The sequence below is a fragment of the Leuresthes tenuis genome, unplaced genomic scaffold (genome assembly GCF_036924035.1).
Source record: "Leuresthes tenuis unplaced genomic scaffold, fLeuTen1.0.hap1 SCAF_16, whole genome shotgun sequence".
Lineage (NCBI taxonomy): Eukaryota > Metazoa > Chordata > Actinopteri > Atheriniformes > Atherinopsidae > Leuresthes > Leuresthes tenuis.
Window position 1 is genome coordinate 31584419 of NW_027325370.1, and position 13924 is coordinate 31598342.

The 13924-nt window shown below is 39.6% G+C and overlaps 1 protein-coding gene across 1 annotated transcript in view; it reads right to left on the minus strand.

Annotated features, from left to right (window-relative positions):
- Positions 1-4009: 4009 nt before the first annotated feature.
- The window catches only part of xkr7b (XK, Kell blood group complex subunit-related family, member 7b), a 140946-nt gene continuing 131031 nt past the window's right edge, over positions 4010-13924 (minus strand). The window contains exons 3-4 of the mRNA XM_072367479.1: positions 11812-12031; positions 4010-10430 (exon numbers count right to left, since the gene is read on the minus strand). Of these exons, the coding sequence (XP_072223580.1) occupies positions 9623-10430; positions 11812-12031 (1028 nt within the window). The 3' untranslated portion in view covers positions 4010-9622. The remainder of the gene's footprint in view (positions 10431-11811; positions 12032-13924) is intronic.

Below are 13924 nucleotides of genomic sequence, written 5' to 3' on the forward strand. Positions count from 1 at the left end.
TCTGCCAGAGGTTTCTTCCTGTTAAAAGGGAGATTTTTTCTCTCCACAGTCGCCTCAGGCACGCTCAGGACGGAGATTGGACCGAAGAGAAGTTTCGGCGCAATCTGTTGGTTTCCTTAGCTAGGAAATTGTTTTTGAATTGGCTCTGTATATATGAATTTGAGTAATTTTGAATTAAATTTCTTGGATTTGATTGGATTACGATTAAAATTAATTAAATTCGGTCGTGTGGTGGTTAGCACCATTGCCTCACAGCAAGAGGGTTCCAGGTTCAACTCCCACCTGGGGCCTTTCTGTGTGGTGTTTGCATGTTCTCCCCGTGCATGTGTGGGTTCTCTCCGGGTTCTCCAGCTTCCTCCCACCATCCAAAAACACGCTGTTAGGTTAACTGGTGTCTCTAAAATTGTCCTTAGGAGTGAGTGTGAGCGTGTGTGGTTGTTTGTCTCGTTTGTCTCTGTGTGGCCTGTGATGGACTGGCGACATGTCCAGGGTGTATCCACCTCTTGCCCATTGACCACTGGAATAGCCCCCCCCCCCCCCCCCCCCCCCCCTCTTTTTTTTTTTCTCTGCAGAAAAGAATAGAATCGTCTTTATTGTCATTGTACGGGGTGGTACAACAAAATTTGAGGGTGCTCCCGCAGAGCTACTGTGCACAACAAAAACAAACAACAAACAAAACCAGAAACATTATTTAGTAGATACAACACAAGGGATAGAAAAACAATAAAGAACACAAGGGAGAGACTGTGAGACAGGTTAGAAAAAGTATAAAATGCTCAATGGAAATTAAATACTGTACAATAATATATACTATAACTGTGGAAGTAGTGCAATAAATAGAATAACTATGAAAACAGAAGTCATTAGACTCTTGGACTTTCTGTACATTATAAAGAAAGGCCAAACATTGAGAACACAGCCTCTGACTCTGATCTTGGTGATCCCTCAAACTAACAGTGCACCTGACCTAAAATCATCCATATCGTCCTTGTGTAGAAAGTGTTCACGACAAAATGTATCATAGCTCACTGCAGAGTTTTTCTGCGTCAGCGCAGCAAGTCAACAGTGAAGAATTCCTCCCTTGTCTTTCACCCTTTTGTGATTTCTGGCTCAAAACAAGAGTGACCCCTTTCAACTACTTTGTCTTTTCTTCATTCATATTTAACACTGCTGTCACTTAAAAAAATTCTCAATTCAACTCAGCTTTATTTATACAACATTGAAAAATAAATGAAAAAACACTCATAAAAGAAATACATATGACAGTAATATAATCTAAACAGCAATTAGAGAAGATAAGAAAGATAATAGAGGAGAAAAGATAATGACAAAGATAAAAACAGATTTAAAAAACAAACACAAAATGGTCATTTTAAAACAGTTGGGGTACAAATTAAGTTTTTTCAAAGCAGTAAGTTTTAGGATTTGTCCTAAAACCAGAGAGAGTGTCAGCATTGCATACCCAAGCTGGGAACTTGTTACACAGGAGGAGAACCTAAAATCTTAAAGGTCTCTCTTCAGTTTTAGTCTTAGAGATGCTGGGAAATAGAGGGCTGCATTGGATAGGGTCCCGCCAGGTCCCACGGGACCCAACTCAAATCTCGCGGGAGCGGGCGGCTAAAAAAAACACTGCAGGATCGGGATGTATACTAGCGACAGGATGTCAATAAATGATGTGGAAAGGAAGCTCAAAGAAGGTTTTTTACAGCACAAATACAACGTAAGGCAAGTCTGACATTTCAAGTTTCTCAATTGTCCATGAATCTCTTTATTAACAGCCTATAAAATGACGTGTTTTCTCCGGCGGCACGGGAGAAGACACAAAATCAATGCATTTCTATTATTGTGCGGGCATAAATTCTAAATGTTTTGCGGGTGCGGGCGGGAGTGGACATACACATTGCGAGTTTTGCGGAAGCGGGCGGGAGTGGACATACACATTGCGGGAGCGGGCGGGAGTGTAACACACATATTGCGGGAGCGGGCGAGAGTGTAACACACATATTGCGGGTGCGGGCGGGAGTGGACATACACATTGCGGGAGCGGGCGGGAGTGTAACACACATGTTAGGGGTGTGGGCGGTAATGGTCAGAAATTCGGCGGGAGCAGGATGAAGAAAACAGTCCCGCGCAGGGCTCTACTGTGGACTGAGAAACGAAGGAGGAAATGAATGCTGTCTGATTTGTGATGTTCATTCATTTGTCATGAAATCATAATTAATTAGTGGTCTTCGGTTTTTGTAGATATGTATAGTGTTGTTGTGTATATAATGCCTGAAGTGTGTAAATAAATAAATGATAATTTAATAATGTGAGTAAATACTTTTGAAAATCATATAAACATACTGATTTAGTGTTAAACTAAATAATAACATAATAATAATAATAACAATAATAATAATAATAATAATAATAATAATAATAAGACACAATAAATGCACCATGTAACATTTTAAGGAACTTATTGTTACTTTTTTTCTCATTCAGTTGTGTTACTAATTGTCAAAATCAATGTGAGTTTTACATTCACTTGTCCTCTACCAGCTGTCACGTGACAGGGCTGAAGATCGTTCTCATTCGTTAATTTGTCACGTGACAGCTACTGAGTCAGTGTCGGGCTTTAAACAACAATGGCAGGGAGGATACAGACACAAGTCACCTTATTGTGTATTTGCTTGCCCAGGTTTTCACATGGTTTGAATTGTTTGTGGCATTTTGTGTATTGTACTTTGTCAGCTCAGCTGAAGCAAACTATGTTGCTTTCAGTGTTAAGTGTTTAGAACCGTGGCCATTTTGTGCAACGCCCACAGTAGGGCTACAGCACCACCTGCTGGAGAAATGAACGAAATGACTCGTTCAAAGATTCATTCAATTTACTGTTCGAGAGTAAATGATCCGATTCAGTCAAAAGAGTCGAACTTCCCAACATTATGACTGACTCACTAGGTACCAACATCAACATCAGACTTGTGTGTGGTAGTTACCATAGCGACAGTGCGTGTTGTTGATGACGCGCAGCACGTATGCCCTGTTTTATTAAACAGTCACGCGACTCTTGGCTCTTCAAATATAAAATCACCACAATTTAAGCAAAAAAAAAATAATAAAATAAAAATACAGAGGACACGACCTCGGTGTCCTCTATGGTAGTTACGGCCTTGAGTTTGAGGCTTCTTTAGCTCCACTGCAAAAACAAAAGATACAGGAGACGCAAATTAGCAGCCAGCTGCTGCTGATCAATGCTCTGATTAACTGATCATCAGTCAGTGTGAGCAGCTCTATAAAAGCAGAAGTTCTGTCAGTTTTCAGGTGTGTGTTAACACGATGCCAAGGAGGAAAGACATCAGCAATGATCTCAGAGAAGCAGCTGTTGCTGCCCATCAGTCTGGGAAGGGTTATAAGGCCATTTCCAAACTATCTGGAGTCCATCATTCTACAGAGAGAAAGATTATTCTCAGTGGTTAGAGTGCGTCCACTCTCACCACTCAAAAAGATTCAACTGACAGCTGGAGGGGTGTCAGTCCACCTCCTTGCCATGGCCTCCTTGAGCAAGATACCGTACCCCTTTGCTCCCCGGGTGCTGTGAATAGCAAATTTTGTGCGTTTCCCTGCATGTACATGACAATAAAATCTGATCTCATCAATGATCCCAGACACACAGCAGCAAATCTACAACAGAATGTGTGAAAAAGAAAAGAATCAAGGTGTTGCAATGGTCCAGTCAGAGTCCAGACCACAGCCTGTCTGAAATGCTGTGGTGGGAGAGCAGAAGGGTGTGATTAAGTCCAATAGGTTTTCCTTCATATTGAAATGTATTGAGCTTCACATAGGTTCTTCACATTTTTTCATTAGTTGACGATGTTTAAATGCTGCCTATAAAGTCGTATTTACTAATACAATATATGCTAAAAATGAACAATGTTTCATGTTGGTTTAAAGTAAAATAAAGCATCATGAAATTGAAACCTTTGTACCTTTGCAATTCTTAAAAGGCGAGTGGAGCTACACAGTTACTTCCATCTCTCATGCCATCAAAGAAGACACAGACACATTCATAGACATTATTTCAATGGCTGTTCAGCCACGTTTACTACAGTATTGTTCCCATCTACAATAATCAGCACAGCTTGTTGAGTTCTTCTTTTTTAACATTGTCATAGATATTTTCACCACTGGTATGTTTTTCTGCTCTTTACTCCACTCAGAGGATGTTTAAGCAGCATTATCAAAAAAATGTAGCACACCCTTACAGTACAGACATACTTTACATACACTACATACTTACATACCAAAGCACACATACTCGAACACACACAACCTAGAGTAGCATCACTCTGATATATACAGATATATAGAATGAGTAAAAAAAAAAAAGAATCTATCTTGACTTTTTACATTTTGATAATAGTCATACCAAAGACATGGCCACTGAGTGAATGAACAATACATAAATAGATAGAAAACAAAATATAAAAATAAATCAACATAAATACTTACATTGATTAATCAAATATGATTTGAGTTTTTAAACTCTTTACTTTTCAGCATGTTGTTGTTTGAGTTTATCTATAATAGCACAATTAACTTTATTTTATCTCAACAACAAAGAATTGGTTCATTACGCCGTTAGAGGAAGCAAAATCTCCCTTAGCCCATGATTGGTTGTTTTTTTTAATGCACCATCTGTACATTAGCCATCAGGTTCAACGTGTCATAGTCCCATGAAATGGAAGGTCATTGTTATCAGCACCATTAACATTTCCAACCACCATTGGACCAACATTAACAAGTTCAGTCAGGACACCACACTGTCCACATAATGTAAACTGGATTGCCATCAGTTTCAACTTTCTCTTTATTTCTAAATTTTCTGTGCCACCACTGGGTGATATGTTAAAAAGATGCAGCAGTCCCCAAGTGAAGAAAACACACATAAGAGCGAATTGAGTTGGGATCAGAGCACCATAATAGTTGCTTTTAACAACGCAAACTAATAGGGAGGATGGATACTCCACATGTTTAAGCGCTGGCTGTTGTTATTTTCAGCAAACTGATTCGCACATCCACAAGATGCAAATGAACACATCACAAAACAGCAAAGTCTGCAGTGATGTATAGATAGCAGCCCACTTGATTCAACAGATGAACCCAACAGTGCAGACAAATGAATGGAATATGTCTACAATAAGTCTGAAGCTCTAAAGGATGCTATTATGGTGTCAGCAGCGATGATTCAGCCATGTCACTACTCAATGTTGGACACAAAGTGATCAGAAAAGTAAAAAAAAGCTTAAAATGGCATTGTTATAAAGCAAGAATTTCGGTTGCTCTTAGGCTACATTCACACTGCAGGTCTTCATGCTCAACGCTGATTTTTGTGGCGGTATGATTTTTTGCATGGTTCTTCTCATTATGATTTAAATGCAACCGCCATCAGACCCCAACAGTCTACGGCCCTGAAGGGACCCGCATGAGAAGACCTGACGTCACACGCAGCACGCTGCATTTACAGAAGTAAATATGGATGCTACATATGTCAGCGTGAGTATCAATTCTGAAATTGTTGTGCAATCAGAGCTGACAAAATTATGACCAAGTGCTTGTTTCGTCTGCCGTTTCCCACGCCCTCCAGCAGAGAATTGTGACTTGTGAAGTGTGCATAAAATTCAACATGACCGGGGTTGCCTTGAAAAACATCAGATATGTTTCCAGTTTCGGACCACATACTGTAGTGACCCAAATCAGAAATGAAAAAAATTGCACTCCATGTTACTTGTGCTGTTCACTTTCATTAAATCACTAAATAAATTGGATTTGAGCCACATGTGACATGCAGTCTGAACGTAGCCTTAGTGACTCACAATATCAACAGGCCTAAAGTACCAAAGATACCAGCAGTTAAACTTTTGTGTCCTTTTATCATCCCACAACATGCAGAAGCATTATCAGCTGAGAAGTGATGACATCACAGTAGATACTGTTACAACAGGATATTTCTGTTGGGTCCATACAGCAGCAGAGGAAAACTGCTCCAAAAGTAAAAAGCTCTCCTCTCAAATCTGTTCTAAAGCTTAATCCCAGTTTGTCTTTGGGCCTTTCGTTTAACTGAGGTAAGATGCCTCTTATCTTTTGGAGATCAATAAGTAGAGTCATTTCGCCACCAAAATGGTCTCGAACACCCCAAATGAAGAACTTGATGACCACTACTTCTTGAGAACTAAAAGAAAAGGGGCACATTATCGCTGCTTAATGGAGGATGGGAGAGGGGAGAAGTTGGAATTAGTATTGTCTTTTAATTTTCCATCAGGCCAGTTTACTGGGAGGCAAGAATCAACATGTTTCTGACACAGATGTATAACTGATGTACTTTTTAAAAATTTATTCATGTTTTACTGTGCTGAAATATCAAGATTTTTGTGCTTATATCAGTTAAATATCAATCGGTGACCACCTAAACATTTTAAGTATTCAACATTGATAACAAAACAGTTAAACAGGTGTCATGAACTATGCATCCTCGTGATACATTTGTTTCTTTAGCTTGGCACCTTTTTTTGTACTGGTATTGCATAAATCCAATTATAATGAACTGGATTGTATTTAATTCTACTTGAATGGAACGTTTTTACTTTATCCTATTAGTGTTTAGGATAAAAAGATTTGAATTTAGGTTTTTAAGATGCTTGATTTTTTTCTATCAAACAAAATTTTTTTACTGTTAATCTTAACAGGTCTTGACCTTTTTACAAATAACTTTTGAAATAACCACATTGCTTTCTGTGTTTTTTCAAGAATAGACACAAAGAACCACAACTTTTAAAGAAATCAGACCACCTTAAATGCAAAAACTAATCCTAAATGCTTGAAAAGAGAAAAGTAACCTTTTAAAAGAACTTCAAATAGAGTGCGCAGATAAGAGGACATAAGCTACCTTTGATGCAATTCTTTGTTTCTTTTTGAATTCTTCTTTTTTGGTGTTGTTGCTGGCCATGCTAGACTTTTTTAGCAGCTACTAATTGACAGTGATATTTGTTCACTTCTGTTCACACTCTATAAACTTTGACCTCTGAAGTTGCACCTTACAACTCAAGCATTACCTTTCATATCATTGAATTATTTCTTTCTAAGAGGAGCAAAGAGTCATTTCCATCTGCTGTTACTGTTTCACTGTCTTCTCACCTGTCTTGATGATGACGACTGAAGTCATCATCAGCAAACAAAGCTGACAAATTTTCTTTAAATTAGAACTTTTAACATATAAACAAGCATCCATCTCTCTTAAGCCCTTACAAACTGGTTCACACAATGTTCATTAGGCCTAACAGCAGCAGGTAAGTTTAGCTTATCTTAGTTTCAAATATTTCAAGCATTTCCTCCCCGTCGTACATGAAGTAATGCATTTAATGCAAACGATTGATTTCCCAAAGCTAAAGGGCAGCAGCAATAGTAGGCTACAACTGCTCCAGAACAGCAGAGTCCATTGCAGAAAGAGCCAGGAGTTATCTGCAAAAATAAATCTCATGCTAAAAATAATCAATGAATAATCAGTTCAGAAGGGAAATTGCAGTTTAGAAATGTCATAAAAATGTGTCAACCACAGAATGTTTAGAAGAGATGGATATAGCCACTGTGATCTCACCTACTGGTTTGTGAACTTTGATTTTGTTGCCTTGAATATGGCTGTCCTCTGTTTTTGCCTTTTTGGAGCCTGAAGTGACCTTAATTCTATAAAATTGTGGACATGGAAAGTGGTACTTGGAGCCTGATATCTGTTTAATGACTTAATCATTTTGAGAAGTACCATCAGCAAATTGATCAGAAGTGAGACGTTTGGCTTTTCATAAGAAGCTACTGTTTTTTAAAATGGAGCGAGATACGTTTGAGAGCCACCCCCTACTGACCTCTTACTCTAAGTGTTATTGCACTTTAAGGCACTTCCTCACTGGCGTCACAGCTTTGATTTGGTGGCTATATCCACCTATAATATACAGTCTGTGGCCCCTGCAGTATTATGCTAATACTCTCATGGCCAGAACAAAAGACCTGTGTCAAAGTTAATTTAGAAAACATCACAACCTTTCATAAAGTTTAAAGCCTTATCTACATCCTTTTTGATACAAGAAACACCATCAGCTGCGAATGGAAAGTTTGCAAAAATATTGCAGAGCGCTGTTATTCACAGTTTGCTTTGAGCATCTTTTGTCTTTCTATTCTCAACTTTGTGAATGTTGTCAGTGATGCCATCTTTTCTACCTCAAAACCAAATCCTGAAAATGTGTTCATAGCAAAATACAGTTATTCATGTTATCCTTCATATCCTACATAATATGAATTCTTAAAAAAGTTGACAGCTTTGGACAGTATTTAGATTCTTACGAGTAAATGAAGCTCCTTCACTCAAAAAGCATTCCTCATCTAACTACAGCTTATTGTAACAGATTATACAGTATCTGACATCTGTTTTGTTTCAACTGTAAATCACATCAGGCCTGTTTGTGGTACGTTACAGCATGCCATATGGTGGTAGTCGTTGCAGAAATTCCTCACTTAAATCCTTACGTTGAGTCCTAATTGAATTTACCTTGAAAAGTCCTTTCACAGGTGGGGGTGACAGTGCAGCTGAGCTGTAAACAGTGACACTTTTGCTATGGCTGCTATTCTGTCACCATTGAATAAATGACTGGTATTTCTTGTATCTTAGGCCTATGTTTCACAAACTATCTGGACACACATTTAATTGTGAGCCTACATGAGATGGATTCTCATGATCTACTGAGATTGGAGCTTGAAAGTACAAGACTGCATCTCTCTCTGGATACTTGACAGAATGCTTAGAACAGGTTTGTGAAGGACATGCAACCTTTTGGAAGCATGGTGGGATGAAAAAAGAAATATAATAATTTCAAATGAATTTTTACATATGTTTGTATTCTTCATCTCACTGTGTTTCTCTAAATATGATTTACCAAGTTAACGAATTGGTAAATTGAAGGTCTTGTTGTCGCGGTTAAACTTGGGCTTTCTGTGGTTGCAAAGCAGGATATGTACCATTTCAACAGATCTCCAGACATCTTTGATTGGCAAACCTCTTAAGCAATATACATGTTGGGCAATGATCCCACATTTTGCTACGAACTAAAATGATTGCATGTCCCATGCACACTCTAGCAATCAGTTTTTTAAACGTTCTGTGAGTCTCTGTTGTGTCACTGGAGTCTGAGGCTCAAGTTCATGCAGCAAACTATTTCTCAGTTATCGAGAGCTTGATTTTTTCTCTAGTCAACTTACTTGTTGTACAGATCATCCAGGATTAAACCATTCTTATTTCCATGAAAATACATTTCTCATCTCCAAATTATTAAAAAATAAAAGGAGATAATCCCAGCTCACAGTTACTCCATTAACTATCTTCTCACTATCCACTCCCTGGCTGCTTTGGTCCCAGATTGCACCTCACATTTTACAATCAAGTTTTGACAACCTCTTTCTTATAAAGAGTTGCTTGACACTGTGTGTCTTCTTTTCATGCTTCTCTTGACATAGGTAGTCCTGGGGTGAGGACTGATCCCAGTCTGGGTCTTGGTCACAGACTGCACTTTGAAGTTTAAGAGCGCCTGCTGGCTTAAACAGTCGTTTCATATTCAAACACCTCTTTGCTGCCCATCATGCTACTCCTGTACTGTATCCTGGGGCTGACGGCTGACGTGGTTTCCAGAAGCAGGATGGTCTTGCGGAGGCGTCGGTCAATAAAGTGTGCATCCCAAGCTGGGTATCGCTTTCTAGGGAGGTCGATCCTGATTACAGGGCCCTCCTGTGCACGGGATGAAGAGGAGGTCCTGTGAAGGAGAGCAGGAGAGGAGGAGGGAGAGGGGCGTACCTGGAAGACAGGTAGGCAGCTGTCTCTGTCTCTCTCCTTGTCTCGCTCTCCTGGAACTGGCTCCCCAGTGTCTTTAGTCCTGGGTAGAGTTCTTGGAGGGCTGGTGATGACCATGTCTGTTTGAGACCCTTGGGATGGAGTAAGGCAAGCGTCAATCACTCCCACCACACCCCCTGCACCTACCACTCCCTCATCCACACATCCTCCCCACTGGGAACCAAGAACAGGCCCATCTGGGTGCAGCCAGCAGTAGTACACCAACATAAAGAAGGTTCCCAGGGCAAAGCTGCAGGCCACCAAGCACACCACTACTAGGGCAGAGGAGTCGGTGGTTTGTGGGCCGCGATAGGTGTACCAGGCGGCAGTCAGTGCCACATTCTCAGCCAGTGTGACACAGTAGTAGAGGGTCATACGGAAGCGGCTGGGACCCTCCTTCACATTGAACCAGCAGAAGATGTAGATGATACCAACAACCATGTTGTAGATTATCTCCTCCCACTTAGACATGCAGAAGTCTGTCTCACCCTGGATGATCCAGAAAGTCATGATGCACCTGAAAGACAACAAAAAATACATCTAGTGACACGAGTACAACTACTGATGATTGGCACAAAGATGATGTTTTCTTCTGTTTAATCCCTTTCTAATCTGTCCAAAAAAAAGACTTATTTAAAGTAAGTGGAGTAAGTGTTTTAGAACCATATGGAGCATATGCTTGATTTTGGTCTCTTTTGAAAAGATTCTGCCTATATTTTGAAATCATCACAGTAAGAACGTTTACATGCAAACTGGACCAGTTTGGCCACACAGAGATGAATGAGACAAACAACCATGCATGCTCACACTCACTCCTAGGGTGAATTTAGAGACGCCAATTAACCTAAAATACATGTTTTTGAATGGTGGACGGAAGCTGGAGTACCCGGAGAGAACCCATGCATACACAGGGAGAAAATGCAAACTCCACACAGCCAGGATTTGAATCAAGAACCCTCTGACTATGAGACAACGGTGTTAACCATCAAACCACCATGTAGCCCCTTGCATCAATCCAATAATAAGAATTTCAGCTTTCTAAAGGTATATTGCCTGTGTGTCCACTTATACACTGATCGAAAATTCTGCAGCGAGAGTCCTGATGAGAATTAGCTAGAGAGATAAAATCTGTCCAATTCTAGCTTTTCTTCATTGGTTTCCAATAAAATCCAAGTGTTCTAAATATGCTCTAAAATTCCTCTCCTCATATATAAAGGTCTTAATGACCAAGTTTGAAATATCTCATTGTTCTGTTTTAGTTAGATATGCTGCTATAGACCAAGGTTGGTGGGGGAACTCCCATGATGCACCTTTCCTCAGTTTGCTCTTCTTACTCTTTACTCCCTATGTATGCATATTTTATTATTGTAGTCATTATCTTGTGTTTCTTGTTATTTTTTCCTCGGCAGACATCCCTGGCCTGTATTCATATCCCCAATCAATTGAAACAGATTGTTGCCTTTTCTGGTTCTGCTGGAGTTTTTGTCTCTGCTGTCTCCCAGTACCCTGTGAATGCTCAGGACATGAAATTGAATTTTGTCTCAATTTCAGAGACAGAAGGTTGTATTCTGTCCTTTCCTATTTAATAATTAATAGGGGTGGGACTTTATACATTATCTGCTAACTGTCATTTCCTTAAAGGAAGGGCCTGCTGAGTGAAAAAGAATCTGGTTGTTGTCATTTAATTATAATAATCTAATTATAATAACTGCACACTGAAAATGTGTGACTTAAAGGCTTGTTTTCTGAAGGCTTCTTAAAAATGCTTTCAAGCATTTTTGGGAAGACACTGCTTGAAAAATATGTGCTAGTTACAGGTCTGAGAAAATTACTTTCTTTGAGTAATTATTTAAAAGTTCAGCTTGCAAACACTTTGCATTCGGTCACAAATGGCCCACCAGTGGCTGACAATGAATATGCCAAAGTAGAGTTGGAAGACAGAGGCAAAGAGGGCGAAAGCCACAGTCCTCGCCCCGATAGTGAAGAAATGCCAAAGCATCTGGGCGATCACGGCTTTGTAGGACATGGGCAGCTTGTCGTCACGTGAATCCCGAAGAACCTTCTGGTAGGAGGCAATCATCCAGGCCAGTGAAACCAGGGAGGCTGAAGCCGAGAGGCCTGAAAAGGCAGAAGAGGAAAGTAAATGGTAAATAGACTTGTACTTGTATAGCGCTTTTCTAGTGTAACTGACCACTCAAAGCGCTTCACTACATGCCACATTCACACATTCATACAGCACGTCTTAACATACTTAACTACGTGCTTTTTCTAATCATTCATACCCCTGTGATACACTGGGAGGCAACGTGGGGTTCAGTGTCTTGCCTAAGGATGCTTCGACATGTAGCTTTGACATGTAGCCCGGGGAAGCCAGAGTCGAACCACCGACCTTCTGATTGGTGGGTGACTGCTCTTCCTCCTGAGCTACAGCCGCCCCAAAGTAAGAGGAGGGTTAAGAATGAGAGGAGATAAATAGAGCGATACTTTAGTGATGAAGGGCTATAATATGAGGCACACTGAAATCAACCATCTCACAAACAGGTCAACCTTTAGTTTTAATTTCATGGTACCATCAATTTAAATAAAACTTGAGCTAAATGTTTGACAGACTGAACAACTGCTAGCAGCACACAAACTACAACATGAAAAAGTGACAACTGTTTTCTATGAGTGCAAAAAAAAAGAAAAAAATAATGATGTGATGTTGTGGACATAAATGCATTTTGATCATTGGATTACCAAAAGGATGAAACAGCACCTTCAAATGAATTAGTAGTGTGAAATGTTGTGTACTATACTATCACTATCAACAGAGTCCGAGCTCTGTTGAGCTATGTATTCCTTTAACTCTCAGCAGTGATGATTTCATGAGATTCTTTATCAATAAAATTGTTTCTATCAGAGAGAAGATTAATGGAATCCTTCCCACTATTATCACTGATGTATCATCAAGTAGAGCAGCTTTAGAAGTATCTTTAGAACCTGATTTGTATTTAGATGGCTTCTGCCCAGTTGATCTTTCTAAGCTAACAACAGCAATAGTCTCTTCTAAACCATCAACTTGTATTTTAGACCCAATCCCAACCAGACTGTTCAAGGAGGTTTTCCCCTTAATTGACACTTCCATGTTGGATTTGATCAATCTGTCTTTGTTGACAGGATATGTACCTCAGACTTTTAAGGTTGCTGTAATTAAACCTTGACTTAAAAAACCTAATCTTGATTCAGAAGTGTTTATCGACCTAAATCCAATCTCCCTTTCTTGTCTAAAGTTCTTGAAAAAATAGTTGCAGCTCAACTTTGTGATCATTTACATAGAAATCATCAGTTTGAAGAGTTTCAGTCAGGATTAAGAGTGCATCATAGCACAGAAACAGCACTGGTGAAAGTTACCAATGATCTCCTCTCAGCCTCTGATAGCGGACTTATTTCTGTGCTTGTCCTGTTGGATCTCAGTGCTGCATTTGATACGATCGATCACAGCATTCTGTTACAGAGACTTGAACATGTTATTGGGATTAAAGGAACTGCATTAGGCTGGTTTAAGTCGTATTTATTTGATAGATTCAAGTTTGTTCTTGTAAATGAAGAATCTTGCTCACACATCGGAGTAAGTCATGGAGTTCCTCAGGGTTCTGTGCTTGGACCAATTCTTTTTACTTTGTACATGCTTCCATTAGGTAACATTATTAGACAGCATGGCATAAATTTACATTGTTATGCTGATGTTACTCAACTGTACTTATCTATGAAACCAGATTAAACCAATAGGTTGTTCAGACTACAAGCCTGTCTTAAAGACATAAAGACCTGGATGACTCAGAACTGTCTGCTTCTAAATTCAGACAAAACTGAAGTTGTTCTCTTTGGACCTGAGCGCTTCAGGGAGAAATTGTCTAGTTATATAGTTACTCTAGATGGTATTTCCTTGGCTTCCAGTTCTAAAGTGAGGGACCTTTTTCATTTGACGCACATATAAAACTGGTTTCTCTGACTTCCTTCTTTCACCTT